The sequence below is a fragment of the Phocoena phocoena genome, chromosome 11 (assembly GCF_963924675.1).
Source record: "Phocoena phocoena chromosome 11, mPhoPho1.1, whole genome shotgun sequence".
Lineage (NCBI taxonomy): Eukaryota > Metazoa > Chordata > Mammalia > Artiodactyla > Phocoenidae > Phocoena > Phocoena phocoena.
The window spans coordinates 71,940,670-71,966,086 of NC_089229.1; the positions used below are offsets into that span (position 1 = coordinate 71,940,670).

General features: G+C 35.0%; 1 protein-coding gene across 1 annotated transcript in view; it reads right to left on the reverse strand.

Moving 5' to 3' along the window:
- The window catches only part of LRRK2 (leucine rich repeat kinase 2), a 149,004-nt gene that overhangs the window by 114,489 nt on the left and 9,098 nt on the right, over positions 1-25,417 (reverse strand). The window contains exons 5-11 of the mRNA XM_065887771.1: positions 23,461-23,595; positions 20,746-20,884; positions 18,195-18,322; positions 12,448-12,567; positions 11,835-11,974; positions 11,662-11,741; positions 10,215-10,321 (exon numbers count right to left, since the gene is read on the reverse strand). Coding sequence (XP_065743843.1) covers positions 10,215-10,321; positions 11,662-11,741; positions 11,835-11,974; positions 12,448-12,567; positions 18,195-18,322; positions 20,746-20,884; positions 23,461-23,595 — 849 coding nt within the window. The remainder of the gene's footprint in view (positions 1-10,214; positions 10,322-11,661; positions 11,742-11,834; positions 11,975-12,447; positions 12,568-18,194; positions 18,323-20,745; positions 20,885-23,460; positions 23,596-25,417) is intronic.

The window sequence follows — 25,417 nt, forward strand, 5'->3', positions numbered from 1 at the left end:
GGGTTCGTGCCCCGGTCTGGGAAGATCCCATATGCCACGGAGCGGCTGGGCCCGTGAGCCATGGCCGCTGGGCCTGCGTGTCCGGAGCCTGTGCTCTGCAACAGGAGAGGCCATGGCAGTGAGAGGCCCATGTATCGCAAAAAAAAAAAAAAAAATTGCAGAGATCAAGATTCTTCCCAGGGAAGACCCTGAGCTCACCTCCTCCCATGGGCATACCAAAATTACAACTATTTACAGAGCAACTATCTATGAGAATGATCTGAAGACTAGCAGAAAGGATATTCCACAACTAAAGACATAAAAGAAGAACCACAATGAGATGACAGGAGGGGTGTAGAAAGTGATGTAGTCAAGACTCACACTCCCGGATAAGGGACCAAAAAACAGGAGGATAATCACAACTGCAGAGGTTCTCCTCATGGAGCAAGAGGTCCAAGCCCCTCATTGGTCTCTCCAGCCTGGGGGTACTGCACTGGGAAGATGAGCCCCCAGAACATCAGGCTTTGAAAGCCACTGGGGCTTGTATAGTGGGAGAGCAAGAGGGCTGTAGGAAACAGAGATTCCACCCTTAAAGAGTGCATGCGAAGTCTCACACACTTGGAGACCCAGCACACAGTAAGTTGAAAAGAGCCTGGGTCAGACCCACTTGCTCATCTTGGAGAGATGCTGATGACAGCCATTTTGGGTAGCATATTCTACCACGAGGACATTGGTGCTGACAAGTACCATTTTGGAGTTCTCCATCTAGCCAATTAGCACTAGGATTCAGCTGCACCGATCAGCAGGTTGGCACTAGTCCTGAGAACCCCTCAGGCCCATAGTCAGCTGCCACGGGATTCTCAGGCGCACAGCCAGCCACCCAGGGACCTGGCACTGCCAACCAGCAGGTTGGCACCAGCTCCAAAACCCTAAGCTCTGCAGTCAACTGCCCCAAGACCTCCCAGGCCTGAAGTCAGCCTGCCAGGACCCAGCACCCCCCACCAGTGGGCTAGAACCAGTCCCAGAAATCCCCAGACTGTGCAATCAGCCATGCCATGACCCAGCCTTGGCCACCAGGGACCTGCAGCCTCTGCACAGGAGGTTCAGGCGGCCAACCAGCCAGAAACTGGCCCCGCCTACCTGAGCACCCATAGTAGTTGGACTCACCACAACAGAAGAGCCCACTCAGAACACACAGGGGGCACCCCTAGAAGATATACTCTGTTAACCAGAGGGGAGTGTACTCCTAGATCTAATAATATGTTCCTACATAAGGACACTTCTCCAAGATCAGGAAACAATCAACCCACCTAAACATACAAATAAAAACAAAAAATTAGGCAAAATGAGACAACAAAGGAATATATTCCAAATGAAGGAACAAGATAAAATCTCAGAAGAATTAAGCCAAGTGGAGATATGCAATCTACCAGATAAAGCATTCAAGGTAATGATCAAAAAGATGCTCAACAGGGCTTCCCTGGTGGTACAGTGGTTGAGAGTCTGCCTGCCAATGCAAGGGACACGGGTTTGTGCCACGGTCCAGGAAGATCCCACATGCCGCGGAGCGGCTGGGCCCGTGAGCCATGGCCGCTGAGCCTGTGCATCTGGAGCCTGTGCCCCACAACAGGAGAGGCTACAACAGTGAGAGGCCTGCGTACTGCAAAAAAAAAAAAAAAAAAAAAAAAGATGCTCAACAAACTCAGGAGAAGGATGAGTGCAGTGAGTTTAACAAAGAGTTAGAAAATATAAAGAATTAAAGAGATGAAGAATACAAAAATATGAGTTCAATTTAAGAGAACTCTGAGACAACATCAAGCATACTAACATTCTCATATAGAGACCCCAGAAGGAGAAGAGACAGAGAAAATGGCAGAGAAATTATTTGAAGTGACAATAGCTGAAAACTTCCCTAAACTGGGAAAGGAATAGATATCCAGGTCCAGAAAGCACAGAGAGTCCCAAACAAGATCAACAGATCGAGGTCCATAAAAAGACATATTGTAATTAAAATGGAAAAAATTGAAGATAAGGAGAGAATATTAAAGCAAAAGAGAAGCAACTAGTTATATACAAAGGAACTCCCATAAGACTGTCAGCTTAAATTCTGCAGAACAGAAGGGAGTAGCAGGATATATTCAAAATGATAAAAGGAAAAAATACTCTACCCAGCAAGGCTATCATTCATTTGAAGGAGAGATAGAGTTTTACAGACTAGCAAAAGCTAAGAGTTCAGCACCACTAAGCTGTGTAAGAAATGTTAAAGAGATGTCTCTGGTGGAAAAAAGAAGACCACAACTAGAAAAATAAAATTTATGAAAGGACAAATTTCATTGGTAAAGGCAAATAAAGTAAAGGTAGTAGATCAACCACTTATAAAACTAGTAGGAAGGTTAAAAGAAAAAAGTAGTAAAATCATCTATGCCCACAATAAGTAGGTAAGGGATTCTTACAAAACAAAAAGATGCAAAATATTATATAAAAAACACTGAATGTGGAGAGAGTAGTAAAAATGCAGGGATATTAAAATGCTTTCAAAGTTAAGAGATCATCTTCCCAAGAAAGTAACATTGGAAAAAAGAAAAATACAACAGATTAATGTTTTATATGTGTGTATGTGTGTGTCTGTATATATATCTATAATATATATAGGAATATATACTCATAATAACAAAATAAATCCATATTTGATCAATAAATTAGAAATAAAAAGTTAAGAGATCAACTTAAAATAATTTTATACACACACACACACCCCTCACAGTAACCACGAACCAAAAATCTATAATAGATACATACTGAAAAAAAGAAAATAATCCAAACATAAAACTAAAGGATAGTCATCAAATCGTAAGAGAAAGGAACAAAAGAAAAAGGAACAAAAAAGAACTACAAAAAAAAGCACCCATAAACAGCAATAAGCACGCACCATAAGTAATTACTTTAAATGTAAAGGGACTAAATGTTCCAACCAAAAGACATAGAGTATCTGAACAGATAATAAAACAAAATCTACCTATATGCTACCTACAAGGGGCTCACTTCAGATCTAAAGACACAAACAGACTGAAAGTGAGGGGATGAAAACAGGTATTCCATGCAAATGGAAAAGAAAAGAAAGCTGGGGTAGCAATACTTATATCAGACAAAATACACTTTAAACAAAGACTGTAGCAAATGACAAGAAAGGACATTACATAGTGATAAAGGGATCAATCCAGCAAGAAGATATAACAATTATAAATACATATGCACACAACATAGGAACACCTGAATACATAAAGCAAATATTAACAAACATATAGAAAGAAATTGACAGCAACACAATAATACTAGGGAACTTTAACACTCAATTTACATCAATGGACAGATCATTCAGACAGAAAATCAATATGAAAACACTGGCCTTAAAAGACACAATGAATCTGATGGACTTAATAGATATGTGTGTGTGTGTGTATGTGTGTGTGTGTGTGTGTGTGTGTGTGGATATATATCACTCTCTATCCAAAAGCAGCAAAATACATATTTCTTTCAAGTGCACATGGAACATTTTCCAGGACAGATCACAGGCTAGTCCACAAAACAAGTCTCAATAAATTTAAAAAGACTGAAATCATATCAAGCATCTTTTCCTACCGTAATGCTATAGAACTAGAAATAAACTTGAAGAAAAAAACTGCAAAAAAACACAAATATGTGCAGGCTAAACAATATGTACTAAACAACCAATGGGTCACTGAAGAAATCAAAGCAGAAATTTTAAAAATACCTGGAAATAAATGAAAACACAAAGAAAAGAACCCAAATTCTATGGGATGCAAGCAGAATTAGTTCTAAAAGAGAATTATATAGCAATACAAGCATACCTCACAAAACAAGAAAAATCTCAAATAAACAACCTAACCTTATATCTAAAGGACCACAAAAAGAAGAACAAACAAAACCCAAAATTAGTAGAAGGAAAGAAATCATAAAGATCAGAGAAGAAATAAATGAAACAGAGACTAAAAAATCAATAGAGAAGATCAACAAAACTTAGAGCTGGTACTCTGAAAAGATAAATATAATTGATAAACCATTAGCCAGACTCATCAAGAATAAAAAAAGAGAGAGAGGACCTGGCCCAAATCAATAAAATCATAAATAAAAAAGAAGTTACAATCAAAACCAAAGAAATATAAAGAATCATAAGAGATTATTGCAATTATATGGCTATAAAAAGGACAACCTAGAAGAAAAGGACAAATTCCTAGAAATGTACAATCTCCCAAGACTGAACCAGGAAGAAATAGAGAATACAAACAGACTGATTACCAGTAATGAATTTGAATCAGTAAAAAAAACAAATAAACAAACAAAAAAAAAACTCCCAACAAACAAAAGTCCAAGACCAGACAGCTTCAGAGATGAATTCTACCAAACACTTAAAGAAGAGTAAATGCCCCTACTTCTCAAACTATTCTAAAAAACTGAAGGGAAAAGAATGCTTCTGAACCTGTTCTACAAGGCCAGCACCACCCTGATACAAAAACCAAAGATACCACAAAAGAAAATTACAGGCCAATATAACTGATGAACATAAATGCAGAAATCCTCAACAAAATATTAGCAAACTGAATTCAACAGTACATTTAAGGAATCATACACCACGGTTTATCCCAGGGATGCAAAGATGGCTCAGTATTCACCAATCAGTCAATGTGATATACCACATTAACAAACTGAAGAAAAACAACAGCATATGATGACCTCAACAGATGCAGAAAAAGCTTTTGACAAAATTTAATATCAATTTATGATAAAAACTCTGAACAAAGTGAGTTTAGAGGGAACATATCTCAACATAATAATGGCCTTATATGAAAAACCTATAGCCAATATCATACTCAATGGGGAAAAGCTGAAGCATTTCCTCTAAGATCAGGAACAAGACAAGGATGCCCACTTTTGTCATTTTATTCAATATAGTATTTGAAGTCCTAGCCACACAAGACAAAGAAATATAGGGAATCCAAATTGGAGAGGAAGACGTAAAACTGTCACTGTTTGCAGATGACATGATATATATAAAGAAAATCCTAAAGATGCCACCAAAAAAGTATTAGAACTAATAAATGAACTTAGTAAAGTTGCAGGTACAAAATTAAAATACAGAAATACATTGTGTTCCTATATACACAATGAGAACAAACTATCAGAAAGGGAAATTAAGCAAACAATCCCATATACAATTGCATCAGAAATAAATCTAACTACAGATGTAAAAGACCTATACTCAGAAAACTATAGACACTAATGAAAGAAAATGAAGATGACACAAACAAATGAAAAGCTATTCTGTGCTCATAGATTGGAAGAATTAATACTGTTAAAATGACCAAACTACCCCAGGCAATCTACAGGTTCAAAGCAATCCCTATCAAAATACCAATGGCATTTTTCACAGAACTAGAACAAACCATTCTAAGATTTTTATGGAAACACAAAATACACCAAATATCCGAAACAATATTAAAAAGAAGAACAAAACTGGAGGCATCACGCTCCCTGATTTCAAACTAATAGTAAACAAAACAGTATGATACTGGCAAAACAAACAAACAAACAAACACATAGCTCAATGGAACAGACTAGAGAGTCCAGAAATGTACCCACACTTATATGTTCATTTACTCTCCAACAAAGGATGCAGGAATATACAATGGGGTAAACACAGCCTCTTCCATAAATGGTGTTAGGAAAACTGGACAGCTACATACAAAAGAATCAAGCTGGACTTTCTTTTCACAGGATATACAAAAATAAACTCAAAATGGATTAAAGAATTAAATGGAAGACCTGAAACCATAAAACTCCTAAAAGAAAACATAAGCAGTATGCTCTTTGACAATGATCTTAGCAATATGTTTTTCGATCTCTCTCCTCAGGCAAGGGAATCAAAAGTAAAAATGAACAAATGGGACTGCATCGAACTAAAAAGCTTTTGCCCAGTAAAGGAAACTATCAACAAAATGAAATGGCCACCTACTGAATGGGAGAAGATATTTGCAAATGATATATCTAATAAGGGGTTCATGTTCAAAATATACAAGGAACTTATACAACCCAACATCAGAAAAACAAATAACAAGACTAAAATATGGGCAGATGACCCTAATAAACATTTTTCAAAGAAGACTTAGGGATGGCCAACACACACAGGAAAAGATGCTCAACATTACTAATCATCAGGGAAATGCAAATCAAAACCATAATGATTTATCACCTCACAACTATCAGAATGGCTATCATCAAAAAGACCACAAATAACAAACGCTGGCGAGGATGTGCAGAGAAGCGAACCCTCATGAACTGTTGGTAGAATGAAAACTGGTGCAGGCACTATGGAAAATAGTATGGAGATACCTCAAAAAATTAAAAGTAGAACTACCATATGATCCAGCAATTCCACTCCTGGATATTTATCCAAAGAAAACAAAAATGCTAATTCAAAAAGATATATGCTCATACTAAGTGAAGTAAGCCAGACAGAGAAAGATAAATATCATATGATATCACTTATATGAGGAATCTAAAAAAATGATCCAGATGAAGAAAGACAAATATCATATGATATCACTTATATATGAGGAATCTAAAAAAAATTATACAAATGAACTTATTTACAAAAAAGAAATAGATTCACAGACACAGAAAACAAACTTATAGTTACCAAATGGGGGGAAGGGATAAATTGGGAGTTTGGGATTAAAATATACACACTACTATATATAAAATAGATAACCAACAAGGACCTACTACATAGCACAGGGAACTATACTCAGTATCTTGTAATAACCTATAACAGAAGAGAATGTAAAAAAAGAATACAAATATTTACAAATATTTACATATTACAAAGTGAATCACTTTGCTGTACACCTGAAGCTAACACAACATTGTAAATCAACTATATTCCAATAAATTTTTTAAAAAAGAAAATATATATATGCATCCCTATGTTCTATGTTCATTGTAGCATTATTCACAATAGCCAAAATATGGAAGCAACCTAAGTGCCCATAGATACATTAATGGAAGATGTGAATATTACTGAGCCATGAAAAAAAGTAAAATCTTGCCACTTGCAGCAACATGATGGACCTAGGGGGTTAGACTAAGTGAAATAAGTAGGAGAAAGACAAATATCCTATGATTTCACTTATATGTGGAATGTAAAAAGGAAAAGAAGTGAACAAACAATGAAACAAACAGACTCATAGATACAGCAAACAAAATGGTGGTTGCCAGAGCAGAGAACAGTGGGGGATAAGTGAAAGAGGGGGAGGGAACTTAAGAGGCACAAACTTCCTGTTACACAATAAAGGAATCATAGGGATGGAATGTATAGCATGGGAAATACAGCCTATAATAAGGTAATATCTTTGTATAATGACAGATGATAACTAGGCTGACCATGCTGCTCATTTTGTAGTGTATAGAAATATAAAATCGCTATGTTGTGCACCTGGAACTAACAGAGTGTTGCAGGTCAATTATATTTCAAAAACAGAATCATAGAAAAAGAGGAATTTGTGGTTACCAAAAGCTGGGGGAGGGGTGGAAGGGGGGATTGGATGAAAGTGGTGAAAAGGTACAAACTCCCATTTATAAGATAAATAAATACTAGGGCTATAATGTACAACATGATTAATACAAGTAACACTGCTGTGTGTTATATATGAAAGTTGTTAAGAGAGTTAATCCTAAGAGTTCTCACCACAAGGAAAACATTTCTTTCTTCTTTTATTTTGTATCCATATGAGATGATGGAAGTTCACTGAACTTATTGTACTAATAATTTCATAATGCTGTACACCTTAAACTTATACAATGCTTTATGTCAATTATATCTCAATAAAAATGAAGAAAAAAGCACAAGAAAAAATATTTTAAAAAGTAAAAATGGTACATCTTCCAACCTAAATACTACTGTCTTGCATGGAGCAGGATAAGCTTTCATCAGGGGAAACAACAATGGTTCCACCTAATCAGAACATGTGACATCTACCTGGCCACTTTAAGCTACTTATGAACTGAACCACCAGTTTAAAAAAGGAGCTACTCTCCTGGCTGATGTTACTGATCCAATTACCAAGGGGAGACAGGTTACTGCTACACAATGGTGGTGAGGAAGACTGTCTGAGATCCAAGGTAAGCTCTAGCAGCCTCTTGATACCTGCATCCCCAACAGTAAAAGTGAATTGAAAACTACAGCAACCAACACACTACTATAATATATAAAATAAGTAACCAACAAGTACCTACTGTATAGCACAGGGAACTATACTCAATATTTTATAATCACCTATAAGGGAAAATAATCTGAAAAAGAATATATGTATGTATAACTGAATCACTGTGCTGTACATCTGAAACTAACACAATGTTGTAAATCAACTATACTTCAATAAAAATAAAAAAATTTTTTTAAAAATTCAAAAGAAAGAAAGAAAGAAAACTACAGCAACCAAAAAAAATCAGTATGACTGAGGACTTTGACCTTTCATGGATGAAGGTTTGGGTCACTCCAGAAAAAAAATTTTAAAAAAATTCAAAAGAAAGAAAGAAAGAAAACTACAGCAACCAAAAACAATCAGTATGACTGAGGACTTTGACCTTTCATGGATGAAGGTTTGGGTCACTCCAGAACCAGGAGCAACTGAAGTTCTGGCGGAGGACATGGGAAGTATGGAATGAGGAGATGAAAACAGAAACTAACTAAATATATATACATATACGCATACACACACCAACTACGACCTGGTGACCAATTACAGAAATGAGTACTACTATAGTAGCTTTAGCTAATGTCTCCAGCATTCTTACATGTATGTGTCAATATGTATAAAGTAATCCTTTTCTTAAAAAAACAACAAAAAAAAGAAGCAGTTTAAATCTCACAAAATCATGGTTGTTTTGTTGACATATCAAAGATATCCAGGGAGTTAAGAACTACAGCACCAACACAATGTGGTTTGTACATGGTAAGGGTTTGTCTCCTCTCTAAGGGGCCTCACACAAAAAACAGCCAAGGCCAGTGCTCATTTTCAAGAGTGAGATCCCCATCCAGATCTCTGCACAGTAGAGGATGGGTGACTCAAGAAGAGCAGTTTCCTTTTCTGCCACTCCTGCTCTGACTCATTATCCCTTGAAGGCAACCCCTGGCTATCTCTCAGGGCTCTTGCCAGCCCAAGCCTCTTATGATGGCCTTTTCAGTGCCATCAGAGAGGTAGAGCAAGAAAGGAGGAAAACAAAGAAGTGATTTTTCTCTTGATTTGATTTAAATAATAGTGTAAGGAAACATGCATGAGGAGGTTTCTTTATTCTTTTCACTCTAATCAGGTTCTCTACTAAAAGCTGATGCTAACACTGGTCTTATTTTCAAGCTTTCAGTGTTTTTCTCTATTTTTCTCCCTCCAAAAATATCCTTCAAGAGCTGCCAAGTCCCAATGCCTTTATGATGAATTTTCTCCCAAGATTTTCTGGCAGTATTTCCTGTTTATAAGGGCAGGAATCAGAGCAGCCTGAGACTCAGTTTTAAACCTCAAGTGTTCTTCCAAATGTATAACAGCCATTTTTCTCTCCTTAATAATGCAAAGCTATAAGATTTACATGTAAAGGACTATTTTTTTTAATTTTTATAATGGACAATTTTAGTAGATTTTATAATGGTGAATATCTCTCCACCCACTGCATTCCTAATAAAATAACAAGAAGAGTGTATAAAGGAAACTGGGGGAAAAAAGTGACCATTTGGTGATTATTATAGGTATCCAAAAAAAATACACTGGACACAAGCTAAAAGTCCATCAACAAGAAACTGGACTATAAAATAGGAAATAGGCATACATTGGGAAACTACACAACCATTAAAAACAATAATGTGAGAATTTACATTTATCAACACAAAAAAAGAAATGTAAAATTTGTTTATAAAAAATTATATGATCCCATTTCTCCAAAAAATATAAAGCATATTGTATATGCCATGTGTAAGTACATACATAGAAGTCCAGAAGAACATCAAAATGTTATTTTCTTCTTTATCCTTTTACCTATATATATCAATATATCTATATATTAGATGTATAATTTACATATTTGAAGTTTTTATAATATATTGCTTTTATAATTTAAAAAATACCACAAAACGTGTTTCTTTTTATTAAAAAATATGGTGTATCTCTTACCATTTTGTTCTAACAGAGTCGACAATGCATTTGCAGATGCCTGGAAGACTTCTTTTGATGAAGAATGCATCAGCATCGAGAGCATCACTTCCCTGTGAGCTGGGAACCTTTCACAAATTCAACCACAGTGTGAATAGTAATCTCTTTAATAATTAGCTCAAATATTCACTTACTGTTATCTAATCTCTCTAACAACAAATAAGGGCAGATAAACAATATTTTATGCCACCTCTACTCACAGGAGTGAATTACAGTTAAACAGTTTTGTATTTAAAAGTTATATTCAAATCCGTGAATTACTAGTAAAGTAGTATTTCTGTTTCTTCAAAGTAGATAAGCAGTAGACGGAGAAAATAAAAGACTCAGCAGATATATAAAGAGGTGCTAAGGGTAAAAAGATTAAGTGAGAAAAAGAAGATGATGTAAGCAAGAAATGAAAAATTAAAAGTCATAATGAAGCAAAGTGAAATTTTTAATGTAGAGCATAAATATGTTTTAATGATGTATTTTTTTAATGATCTCCTATGGATTTTGAGGAATTAGTGTCTATGAACTGAAACTTATAAACTGCAACATGAACCAACCTTATCCTAATTTCTTTAAAAGATTGCTCAAAGCAGATTAGAAGGCTGGTTTAACATATATTTTTCAAAATTTACTGTTTCCATTCAAAATAGATGTTTAAATAAATAGCATCTGTGTCATTAATTCCCTTCTGATTGGCAGTAGATCACTCTGCTGACAGGCTGTCAGGATTTGAGATGCAGAATATTACTATTGAAATTTCCAAGGTAAGTCATTCAAAATTTAAAATCCAGAGGATATGCAGAGCCAACAGTAAAAATCTAAGCAGTTGTTCATGGACATGAAACAAATCTGATATACTCAGAACTCGTGTATCTGTGGGAGAGATGACTGGTCTTACGAGGTTTAAATGGTGCTCCCATAGAAAGCATCCTCAAGAGCTGACAGCTACAAATAACCCTCTCTAGAGAAGAGAGTTCAACACTGCTACACCAAGTGGGGAATCACTATAGGAGGCTTCTAAGCACATCTAATTCCTGATATTGACAACCTGCTGGCTAGTAACCACAACAGAAAAGGTCACAGATTGCTCTCTGATTTCTATCACTTGAGATTAATTAATATGGCATTTTAAATGATTAGCCAGAAAATTGAAAGGTTCTTTCTTGATGATTCATAATTTACTGAATGACTCTTGATTCTAAATCTCTCAGTAATAATTCTCAAACAAACCACCTTTTACTAACTATCCAAGGCAATAGGATCAAAATATATATCCACAAGTATTTTGTGGCAACACTTAAAACATAAATGCCTACATCAAAAATATTTCAAACAATAAAAATTTCAGTTATGGTATTTCATGTGGATTGATTAAAAATATGACTGAAATTTTCTATCATATAGAATCAAAACTACTGACTGGCCATCTTCATCTCCAATCTTCTCATGTAAACTGTTTTGGTACATAAGGAGATTATTCAGGGCCCAACATGCAGCCTCCTGGATTAGGGAAGGAAAAAAAGAAAACTGTCAAAAAATAAATTATTGAACGAACAATTCTGAAAGACTACAAAATTTATGAAAGAGTCTAACCTGCACATGCTTGTTCTTTCTATGCCACGTTAATGCTTTGTAGCAGGCTTCCAGCCAAAATAATTTATCTTCTTCTTCATCATCATTCTCCTGATTCTCATTCTTTTCCTCTAAGTCTTGATTTAAGAAAATGGTCTCAGCTTGGAAAAAATGTAAACATGTAACTTACTTACAGTTTGAATGACCAACTCTAAGTCCGTATACTGAAACATTATCAACAGAGTGAGGTATTCTTTAGTAGTGGCCCTGGTTATTTAAAAGACCTTTTAAATATATTACACACTTCATCATACTGCTATCCCATCTAGATAAATTACCAAATGAACAAGAGGGTACCAAACAAAACTAATAGGCTAGAAGAAGATTAATTAAGGAAGTTAACTGCTAATAATAAAGCTAAATCAAGGATGTATTTACTGATATCTGAACTGGGAAGGATGTACTTACCACAACTGTTAGTTCCCTTGAAAGTATCGTCTATTGGACAATGAGTTACATTAAGACAGAAAAGGCATTTAAGGGTTCCTTCTCCACATATGACTTTCTTGTTATAATGTTAATATTCAAGATCAAATGCACCTGTAAGAATTTCCTTGTTAGTTAAGTTACTTACTGAGGAGAGCTAAACAGCTGAGTGCTGCAATCTGTAATGCTGCATTCTCTGAATACTGCTGCACAGCTTTCACCACAAACTCATGCACCTCGTTTAATACCAGGATATTAAAAAAATTACCTGAAAGTTAAGTGAGATATTAGTGGAAATTCTCATCCATGGAACTTAAATTACCTTTAATCACATAACAGTATTTAAATCAACAAATTTGAGTAGTGATGACTATTCTTAATGACATTAAAACATATATTTACTTTAATTAAAACAGCTTAAAAGGATTGCATAAAGTATTGAAATTTTATTTTATGCACTCATTCAATTATCTTGCTTAGGCAACGGAACTGACTGGGCAAAAAAAAAATTAAATGTTTGAGTTATATTAACTTGTGTTCATTGACTCCCTCTCATGTCATCATCATATTAAAACAATGAGGTATCTGTTATTCATGACACTACAATATTGAGTGTACAAAACAGCTTAATTTTCCTGCCTTCTAAAAGACGGGGGAAAAAAACCTTCCTTGTCATTAAATGCTTTTGCTGAAACAGCCTTCTTTCACTTAAAGAATAGTGCTCAGAAAACCCATTGGCACACTTATCATTACCTGATCTTGTCTATGATAATCTCAGAAGAAAAATATGAGAATATTTTACTACCTCTAACCCAACCCAGGAAGACATCCCTTACATTTTTATACTCATTCTTCTCATAATCATATAGGAATCTAAATCCTTATAAGGAAAACACTTGTAAATGACAGTCCAAAAATATGTGCCTCCTTCCACTTAGCTTATCTGTAACTCATTAACAGTCACCAAGTTTCCTTCTAGGAGTAAGAATGAAACTCCTAGTTAGCTATATGTGTAATTAGATGATCCCTGAGACACACAGCCAGAATTGGAAAAGATTCTATACCATGAAAAGCCTAAAGCCCACACTAAATATTAATCAAGGCTTCAAAATCAAAAGGCAGATTAACTAGGGGTAGCTCTTCTTTATCAACATCTTTTTATGTTCATGCCTCTTCCGTATTCACCCATTAGGCTGACATACTCCCCAGCCCTTAGTGGTCTCTCATCTTGGAGGGTCATTTCAAAAAGGGTTCTTTTCCACTTTTACCAGCTTATCTAAACTTGGGCTGTCTCCTTTTCCCTAGTATTATTCCCATGCCACTGCCAACAGCTGCTCTACCACTGAAAACTGTGTGACTCTGAGCAAACATCAGTGAGACTGGGCTTATCTCATTTTCATTTATATTTAATTTATGTGAAAATATATAGTAAATTATATAAGGCCTTTAAATGCATTAACCCCATAATTGAATTTCATAATTTGACAAAATGCTTAGTATTTATTTACTGACTTTGGGTTTTTATTTTAATTATGAGGAAGAAGTAAGTTTTATTCAGCTTCTTTGAAACAGTAACAGGGACAATAAATTCTCTAGTCACTAAGAAAGCACCTTTAACTAAAGATCAATTTGAGGAAATTCGCTGGTGGTCCAGTGGTTAAGACTCTGCACTGTCACTGCCAAGGGCCTGGGTTTAATCCCTGGTCAAGGAACTAAGATCCCACAAGCCTTGAGGTGTGGCCAAAAAAAAGATCAATTTGATGACTTTTTACTTTCAAAAAATGTCACAGACCAATATGAAACTTATAATAGTTTATATGGTTTATTTAATTTCAACAGTATAATGTCAACCACCCTTAATGTGCTATTGTAGACCTATTTGAAATTCAAGTACCATTTCCTCAACATGACAATAAAACCACTTCCTCGTCTGGCTCATTTAAGGGATTAAGGTAAACTCACATTCTTAGTATGTCATGCAAGTTTTAACTTGAGTGGTAAATCGTAGAACATGAAATAGAGAATTCTGTATTAGTGTGCTACTATATTACCTAGATTTAAGAAATCAACTTTTGAATTACAACTTTCCCAGATATCAGCTAGCTTGTACAACTGTGTGCTTCTTCATGAAAATATGAGTAAAATTCTCACCTGATAAAAGAAATAAACTAGTAAATGGCTACAACATTTTAGAAGAAATGCTTTGTTTTCCTTATGAATGCAGAAATTCTGTATTTTACCACTTACTGACTACATGATCTTGAATAAGACACACAGACTTGCTAAAATAGGTCCTCATCTGTAAATATGGAGATAATAAAAATATCACATCTCCCAGGATTGTTTCAAGGATCAAAAAATTATATATTATATATGAAACTACTTTAGAAAATATGAAAGAAATGTGCAAATAAGACTTTATTTTCATATCTCCACAGTTTTGGTCAAATGATAAGCATTCAATAAATGCTTATCAAGGAAAGAAACAAACTGAAGTTGTGTATGCAAATTAGAATTCAATTTATAAAAATTCCATTTTAACTGAAACTACCTAGGAATATTCCTAAGGCTAAAATCAATTGCAGAATTATACAAATTCTGAATACAGGGGATATAGCCATATTTATGTAAGTAAAAATATAAGTTGCTACAATAAAAACATAAAAATGAGGTTTTTTTAATGAATGATGATGTTTTTTCCCAAAGTTATAGTGATGAAAAGTCAAATGTCTATTATAATAATCCTGATTTTGCACAAAACATTTCTGGTGATCCTTTTTAGAAAAGGTTGTCGGAACCAATTTCCAACAGTTAGGGATCCTGCCTTACTATTCACCAACCATTTACTTTTTAATGCATTGTTCTCCTCACAAAAACATCAAGGAAATCTCCAAGGTGTGTATTGAGGGAGTTGGGGAAGGCTCAACAAGGAGCTGAAACAAGAACTGTGAGCTGAAAGCAAATGGTCAAGCCAGAGTAGCCATGTGGGAAAGTATGAGTCACTGTGATCAACTAGCCTTGATCAGACTAGCCTTGTACTCTCTCCAAAGGAGGGTAGCTCAATCAGAGTCTCCCACTTCAAGTTTGAATCTTAAAAAGATTCTAAAGTGGTCCCAGGTCAGTCCTGTGCCCTAGTTTCTGGCAAACATCTCTGGATGAGATGTTTAGGTCCTCAGGATTCTCAGAGATTAAACTCAATCAAAGAAAAACTCACAAACATACAGGAAAACAAGACTCCATGACAGACAGGCAGTCAGCACAGGAGCAGTAGGTTTAAACTCTCAAGAACTTCATATATTGGAATTATCAGACACAGAACACAAGAAAGTTATGTATTAATGATTAAAGAAATAAAAGAATAAAAGAAAAGAGAAAGGGGAAGGGAAGAGTGAATAAGAGTCAGTCAAAAGTTACCTGGCAGATCTGAAAATAAATATATAAATTTTTTATATTTTTTATATTTTAGATTTTTTTATAAATATATAAAAAATCTAATAAAATGACCAAGTTGAGTTTATCATAGGAGTACAAAGTGGCTTACTATTAGAAAACCTGTACATGCAATTCTAATTCTCCATATTATCAAGATAAGAGGAAAACAAATGATCTTAAAATTTTTTTAAATATTTGATAAAATTCAATATTCATAATTCTTTTTAAAAAGCCCACATATTAAAATAAAAGCAAACAAGAAACAGAAGGAAACTTCTTAACTTGATAAAAGCTACCTGTCACAAAACAAACAAGATTGGGGCTTCCCTGGTGGTGCAGTGGTTGAGAGTCCACCTACCGATGCAGGGGACATGGGTTCGTGCCCCGGTCCGGGAAGATCTCACGTGCCGCAGAGCGGCTGGGCCCGTGAGCCATGGCCGCTGAGCCTGCGCGTCCGGAGCCTGTGCTCCGCAACGGGAGAGGCCACAACAGTGAGAGGCCCGTGTACCACAAAAAAATAATAATAATAATAAAAAAACCAAGATTAACAACAACAATAACAACAACAAAACCCCATATAATAAGCATTATCCTGGATAGAAGAATATAAAGCATTCCCTTTAAAATCAAGAAAACGACAAGGATGCCTACTATCATGGCTTGTAGTCAACACTGTACTAGTAATTGTGGGCCATGCAAGAAGACAAGGAAATCAAATTAAATAACTGCTACACAGAAAACTTAAGAGCATTTATAAATAAATTTTTAGAATTAATAAGAGTTTAGATAAGATTAATATGCAAAAAATCATTTGCATTTCTTTACACATACACAGTTCAAAAATACAATTTTAAAAAAGAAACCGTTTATAATAACAAAAATAGGGTACCTAGAAATAACTAATAAGATGTGCAAGACTTGTATGGAAAAAATTATAATGTAAAGTTGTCAGTTCTTAAATTGATCCATATATTCTGTATGATTTTAATCAAAATCCAAATAGAGTTTTCCAAGGAACTGGACAAGTTAATTCTAAAATGTATATGGCATTGTAAAGGCCCATGAAAAAAGCCAAGCTGTAACCAAAGAAGAATAATATATAATGACTTTACCTATTAGCTTTTGAGATATCAGGACTTACAGAGCTATAATAATTTAAACAGTTTGATATGGAGCCAGGCAAATCAAATCAACAAACACAACAGAACAGCAAAAACAGAAATATACATATATTACATGTTATAAACCTATAAATAATACATACATATTATATACATATATTCAATATATGATACTACTGGGAAATGGCTGAACCATATAATAAATTGTGCTCTCCATATTATAAATGGGGGGGTTATTGAATTCCTACTGTATAAAATAATTCCAAACAGATTTTAACACTTTAATGCTTAAATTAGAAAGATTTTGGATAAAATGTGGAATACATTTATTATCTTAGGCAAAGGAAGGATTTCTTAAAATACATTAAAAAGGTTAAATCACAAAGCAACTAATCATGAAATTAAACTATACCACAAAAGCCACATAAAGAAGATAAAAAGACAGCTCACCAATCAAGACAAAATATTTTCGATACATATAACTGACAACCAAAACATTATTAGCCAGAACTAAGAATCAATTTTTAAGAAGACAGACTATACCATGAAAAAAAAGAAAAAGGCAAATCAGGTACTCCACAAAAAGAGGAAGTACCAATAGCAAAGAAATATTTGAAAAGATATTCACCTTCCTTTACACTTTCATAGCAAGAAAGATGGTAGTAGCATAAAACAAGACATAAACCAATGTCCGTGAATAGGAAAATGGATAAATAAATTGTGGTATACTCACATCATAGAATGCTACATACAACTATATGCAAAAATATTCATGAGTCTTATAAACAAAATAGTCTTTAAAAACTTGCAGAAGACAACATTCAGCATGATGCCATTTTTATCAAGCAAAAACAAGCAAACGTTAACGATTTTGTTTACAGAGACAAATGAATGTAGTAAAATTTAATTTAGAAAGCAAAAGGTTTATTAACACAAAACTCTGGAGAGTGTTAACCTCTGTAGAGAAAGTGGAAGAAGGGCAGAGCCCAGAGTAGCTTTACCAGCACTGGTAATGTACTAATACTTAAGTTGGGTAAGGAGTTCTTTTGCACTGTGCTTCACATTTTCTATATGTTATGCTTATTTTTTTGTATGTATCAACTATTTACACAATAATACTTTAAATATAGCATAACAGTAATAAGACTTCTCATATTGCACACTTTTATTTTTGCCACTCCTATTAAAATTCCACCTAAGAATGGCAGAACAGTTTGCTAATTTACAATATTTCCATCCAGTGTATGTCAATATTTACTTATCCATAAACATAAGCATATGTATGCTATATATACTTACATCATATAGAATTGCGATAAATTAACCAAGAATTATAACTTACCTAATGTAAGCCTATGGAGCAAGCAGCAACTCACTTCTTGGATTTTTTCACTGATAGGGAATGCTATCATGGCTTCTACCACAATATTATAACACCTGACATTGCCACTCATGAGGACTTCAACATTACTACCTAAATTTAAAGAAATCATAATTTTCAATAAGGTAATAATTTCCCCTTTGAAATATGCATACAAAGACACCTTAAAGAGATTTGAAATATATGGCAGTATAATGGCTACATTTCCAAATTTAAATATACTGTTCTGTCAAATAGCTATAAAAATACTGTTGTTCGATGTTAATATAATACAATTTAGGACTCATCTCTAGCATTAAGGGAAAGTTGCTTTATTCCTGTATTTTTGGCTTAAAAACTTAAAGAAAATAAAGGGAAAACTGAGAGTGCTTTTTATATAAGTCAAAATACGTAAAGTTTTGGCTGTAAGTTTTCAAATAAATGGATTTGGGGCCTGTTTCCGAATGAGGCACTATTCCATTGGATAACGGATTTTAATTCCTCCTTTCCTCAAACCAACAGAAAGAAAATCAAGATTATATCACATAATAGAAGAGGTAGAATCAGCTATCATCTATTTCCTGTCCATTCCAGAAGGGCAGCAGAAGAGCAGCCAGTGTAAAAGGCAGCAAAACCGAGCTTCCTGAAGACTCTGAGATAGACAGGGAAAAGAATGGATGAAGGGGAGAGGAGGGACATAATATTAAAATGTATAACTAAGGGATAAACATAGGTGAACCACAAAGGAAGGAAAGAATCCACTGGGAAAGGCAATTAATCAATAGAGTATGTGAACCTATGTGGAGAAAACTAATTTATATGTCTGAATGAAATGTTGACTATTCTTAAAACAGACAGAAAAAAGGTGTTTGCAAAACATTTTTCTTTCTTTTCTGGCACAATCAAACTAACCAACTGTTTTCCAAAAACTACATTTTTAATGCTTAATTTGTATTTAAAAAAACACTAAATATGGAAAAAGAAGGAAATGAAATGAAAGGAAATGGCCTCAACGCAATTAACTCCTTTTATTCAGAATCAAAGATACAACCTGCTCTAGATTCAAGGTAAAGTTTAAGACACTTGTTTTTTTTTAAGTTTTAGTTGCTGCTTTCTTTGACCTTTTCTTTATGAATCAGCACATTTACACTGGAGTTATGGTGATGTGGGTGGAAAAGAATGAATTTCAAAACAACCAGCACAAAATAAATAAATAAATGTATAGCCAAGGAAAGGTAAAATGAAGAATATATTCAGTTTGTTGGCAGTAGATGACTCAGAGAAGTTTAAATTCCATTTCCTATTATTGTTCTGCCCCATCTACTTCTAAGAGTTTAACTTTCCATGGATAAGAAAATGATGGATTTTATAACCATTATTAAGAACGGGCATTATTTCACAAGCTGATTAGTCTCACATCTGTGAGATTTCTATGTCTGAAACCATATATGCATATTATATATAATAAGCTACATATGTATGAAATACAAAGCATGTAGTAATACTGTCAGTGTTTTAACCACACTTACTACATTACATTACCAGGTACTATTCTACATTTTTCACATTATTTAACTGATTTAACCCTCACAACTTCACATGTGTGAAGATGAAATTATTACCAGATAAATGCATGTGTAAATCCTGTACAAGCCCAAACACGTAATACATGAAATACAAAATGCTCATGTGCACTTACAAAAGTAATAGAAATCTGATGTATTATTTTTGTCCATTAGTATTCACTGGTAGCATACACAGCAAATTAATTTCTTCTTATTTGTACTTTTTTGTTATAAAAGTGGCTAGATTTCATAGCATCACCCAAATGCCAAACAAGAATCACAATAAAGTTCCAACTCCTTCCTGTGGCTTTTCAGGCCCTAGGATCTGGTTATGTCTCCAGCCTCATCCACTGACTCTCATCAAGCCCTTCCCCTACCTCCATGAAATGGCACAGGAGCAGATGCTCAGGGCTCTGCATGTGTATTACACACACGCATGCGTGCACACACTTATAAATACAGTTTACTGAGCTACTTTTATCCTCTTGATTCCTCTATGCTATCTTTTGCTCCAGGATGTTTACGCTTAGGATGCCCACTGCCTGGGATACTGCCTGCACTTCTACTTCACCTCACACCTCTCCGCACACAAAGCTCTCCTCATCATTCAAGACTCCGCTGAGAGATCTTGCCTCACTCCCTGTTTGTTCTCAAAACCCTAGGTACTTCTGCCAACACTTGCCCTATAATACTTTGTAATCACTTCCATGCTTATCTGTATCTTGTGGGGTACTATGGGGTCAGAAAAGGAAAGAAACATGTTTACATTTTCTGCTACTGTTTCTCCAGCACCAAGCCCAGAGCCGGTAGCAGTACAGCATCAATAAATAAAAATTTATTAAATGAATAAATGAATGAGTTTAGCATCTACAAGTTTCTAAATAATAAAAATATTTTTGAAACACACTCAGAAAGAAGATATATTGTAATTTTTCAGATTCAAAAATGAAACCATGTATGCAGGCTACTTACAAGGAATTGCTAGGGAATATAAACAGTGCAGTACATGAAACACAATTTCCTCTTCATCTTTAAAATGTTTTAATGTACTTAGCAATATCATATAATCTTTATTCTCAACAAATTCAGTCAGTTGCTCCTCTGAAACTAAAAAATGAAAGACAAAATACCGAAAGAGTTCAAACATGATATAAAAGTTTAATTACTCAAAAATATAATATTCATGATGATTAGATAAGACAGTCGATACAACAAATTAAAAATTATATTTTAGCAAAGAGCACTTCCTAGGAATTTTATAATGGGGAAAATAGCTATTGAGGTTAAAATAATTGTTTTGACCCATATTAGTTATTCCATGTTTTGAAATGTAGTGACCATGTAGTGACCAAACAGTTCTCAGAAAAATTAAATTATTTACAATTTCATTTGAAAGATTCTAGAGAAAACTAATCAATGAATAATAAAGATGGCCTACTGAAGTGAACATATCACAATACTTAAAAAGGAGTGGTTGGGCTTCCCTGGTGGCGCAGTGGTTGAGAGTCCGCCTGCTGATGCAGGGGACACGCGTTCATGCCCCGGTCCGGGAAGATCCCACATGTCGTGGAGTGGCTGGGCCCGTGAGCCATGGCCACTGAGCCTGCGCGTCTGGAGCCTGTGCTCCGCAACGGGAGAGGCCACAGCAGTGAGAGGCCCACGTATCGCAAAAAAAAAAAAAAAAAAAAAAAAAGGAGTGGTTAATGGTACATTGTTGAAGGGCAGCTCAGCTAAGTGGATGAGTTCAAGAGGAATGAACTTTAGCAAATAACAAGTAATTAGACTTTGAAATACTTTATCTTAATGGTCTGACTTCATCAGAGATCAAAAATTGTCATCATTAATTTTCATAATTAAAGTCTTGGGATCAAGCCAATGAGTTTCATTTGGAGTCATTTTATTGGGTGGGAACCTCAAAAACATGTATAAAAATCTGGTTTATCTAGCCTGAGAAGGACACTGACATAAATGTCAGTGTCACTCTTCATAATCAACATTACTTTTTGCTGTTCAACTTTACACCAATAGTCCATATAATATAATGTGAAATTGACTGGGTTCTTCTAATAAATGAGAAGTATCACCAAACCTTCTCACTTTATGAAACAGTTTCCAGAGCATAGTTTCAAATTTTGAAAATTAACTTTACACGTGCCACTAATTAATGGGGAACTTCATATTCTTGAAAACTTCAGAAATGTTTCTACTCTACATATACAATCACAACACTGTCAGCGCTGATCTATCAAATAAGATCATCTTTTTAATATTCCCTGGCGCTTCTCCATATGTCCTAGATGGATCCCACAATGCTGGTGAGTGATGCTAACCCTTCTTTCATGAATAAGAATGTGCCCCTTAAACTGCAGCACAGAAGATTATAAGCCCTCAAGACAGTAATTCCTCAAACTCTATTCTGCCCAATTCTTATGAAAAGCTTAGTTTCAAGATATGACATTTAGAGAAGACAGCCTGAAAGACATGCAGTTCCTCCATTCCTCTCTTCTACCACCAGAGAGCTGAGCCCCATGTCCATGCTGTTCTGACTCTTGATAGAATCTCTTTCACTGAAATACACTTTGTGTTCCTTGCAAACTGTATGTATTTTATCAACTTATCCAGGGAAACCCAAGGGAGTATTTTCTCAAGTCTCCCATGAGACTGATTGCGTCTTCTGATTAATGAGTTTACTTTTATCTCAAGTAACTTTGTAACCAATGATGTTTACCTCTTTGCCTGATAGGAAGCAAAGAACCAAATTTCTGGTCCATCCCTTTGCAAAGATACAGGATCTGAAGTAAGCAGTAAATTTAACCTAGCTTCATATCATTTTCCCTTCACCCATTTCCTCATTCATTTTTCTTTTCCTCTAATGTATTATAAATATCTATAAGCTAGTTGAAGTCCTTCTGGAATAAGACAGAGAATTAAACAGTAGAATTTCCATTCCTGGAGCTTCCAGAAACTAGAGTAGGTAAACTGATATGAACACAGGGCCCACATACGTTATTCTTATCCTAAACTCCTAGCACTGTTGGCTCTCATAATGACACAAAAGGTGCTCTCAAAAACTGTGGTAAATTGAATTGTAATGGAGATAACTAGCTGTGTACTCTCAGGCAGGTTGCTCATTTCACTTCTCTGATCCATTTCCTCACCAAGCCAGTGGAAGGACTAAAGGTTCCAACCAACTATAAAATTACATGGCTATCTCTGTCATCATTCTCAGTGCCATGTGATAAAATACATATTAGTCTTTTTCCTAAGGGACACTTTGTAAACCTTTTAGTTCTTTATCCAGAGCCTTTAGCAATTTCTAAAACCTCTGGTGATGACTTAACATCATAAACCCAAACTTAACCTATGCTTGGCTTCACAGTATTACTTTTTCTTCCTTAACTCCTACACATACAGTTTGCAAAGTGAACCTATGCCTTGCTAAGCAATGGAAGAAAGTTTACTACAATTGCATAATTGATAATCCATGAATGAAATTAATTCTGCAAAAACAAGCAATATTTCTGAATTAACCCCATTACTTATCCTTGACTGACAATCCAACTTTTAATAAATAGTACAATTTCAGATATTTTCTTATTATCATAATTATATCCTACTTATCCCACTATAAACCATTTCTTCTTATATAAATATCAAAATAAAGAATTTGACATTTTAAATACCTCTCTCAAACAGCACATGTAAAGCTTTGCATCCAAGTTTCTGGACTTCGTCATTGGCTGAAAATGTGCGCATGGCATCAAAAATTAACAAGAAAATATCATTTTCTTCATCCAGTATCAGCAAAGTGATTTTACCTATTTCAAAGAGAATATGCTCCAAGTAAATAGCTGCTTTAACATTTAATGTCTTCATTTTTACATGAGGGTTATGAATGGTTTGTGGACTTCTCTTTTTGATGAACCACTTAATTGCCCCAGATGTTAGACCTATCAAGCTTTACGGTCTTTCTAAATGAGATAAACTCCCAGTACACTTTACTATAACTCTGTGATTCCCAATCAATACCCATAGCCAAGACCTCTTGCCCCAAATTCCTGAAACATTTCTACCTGCCTCTTAGACAACACCATCTGAATACTCCATGGCCACCCAAACCTTGCCTACTCCAGTTCCATCTCTTCATCAATAACCACCATCCAATAGTTACCAGAGAAACTACAGTCATCTTCCTTCTTTCATCCTCCCTCTCTCTTCTCATTCTCTGACTAGACAAAGAATCAACTCATTACCAAGTCCTTCAAGTCTAACTTCTAAATATCTCAAAAACTCCTTTTGAACTAGGCCCCTCCATTTCTGTCTTGTTCAGGACCCCAACACTTCTCACCTAGAATGCAAACACAATTGCATAATTGCTCTGGTAGGTCCAAATCCCTACCTAACTAGTTTACCTGCTGCATTATATTTCTAAAACACAAATGTGATCTGTAAATCCCTTGCTGAAGTCTTCTAGGCCTTCTCGCACTCCTCAGTCTGACAAACAAGACTTTTCACAGACTACATGTATCTCATCAGCCTCACGTCCCTCCCTGCACTACTGACTCCAAACATGCTAAACCCCTTGCTCATCATGAACACATTTCTTTTGATATCTTTTTGCACTTGCACTAGCTGCATGGAATGCCCTTGCCATTTTCTGCACCAAATATGATCCTACCTTAAATCAAGAAATAACACAAGCAGTACCTATTCTGTCAATAAAAACTGTAGGAGTGGTAGTCGTAGCAAACACTTCTACAGCACATAACATGTCAGACATAGGTTGAAGTATTGATAGTTCACTCTAACACGTGTAAACCACCACAACCCCGTGAGGTAGGTGCAATCCTCATGTTAGATAGAGATAAGGAAACTGAGGCACAGAAGTGATGCAGTGACTTTGCCCAAAGTAGAACAAATAAGAGGCAGAGCTGGATTAAAATTAAAGCAGGTCATGACCATGCTCTTAACTCCTACAAATGAGCTTAGCTGCTCTCTTCTCTTTGTTCCTATGGTGGTTTTCTTCATATCTCTGTTAGAGTACTTTTGTCATTACATTGAAATCATTTCTTTAAATGCTTTTTATCTCTTTGTCAGTGCTATCCAATTCTGTAGCCACCAATCACATGAGGCTACTTAAACTCAAATTTAAATCAATTAAAATTAAATAAAATTAAAATTCAGTTTCTCACATTTCCAATGTTCAACCACCACACGTGGCTACTCGCCATGATTTTGAACATATACAACATTTCCTTCATTGCAAAATGTTATATTGGACAGTGGTGCTGGACTGTGAACTTCTACATTGTAGGAACTTTGCCTCACCTGTCTGAGAGTTCTCTAGCAGCTAGCACAGCAGTAAGTGCCCAATAACTATTACCTCAGTTAACAAATAAGCCAAACAAAAATATGATTCATAAATTAGCCTCTAATAAGTACCTGAAATGAACTCTAAAACACATTACAAATTTTCCTAAAAGCTCAAAATCCTTAATGTTACGTGGAAGAAATTAACTAGTCTTTTTAAAACACATGTCAAATTTACTATTTGTCTACATGCTGCTAACCTTGATATATTCATGTTGGGAGATTTCTCAAATTCATAAACCTCCTGTCCATTGCCAAATGGAGAATAAA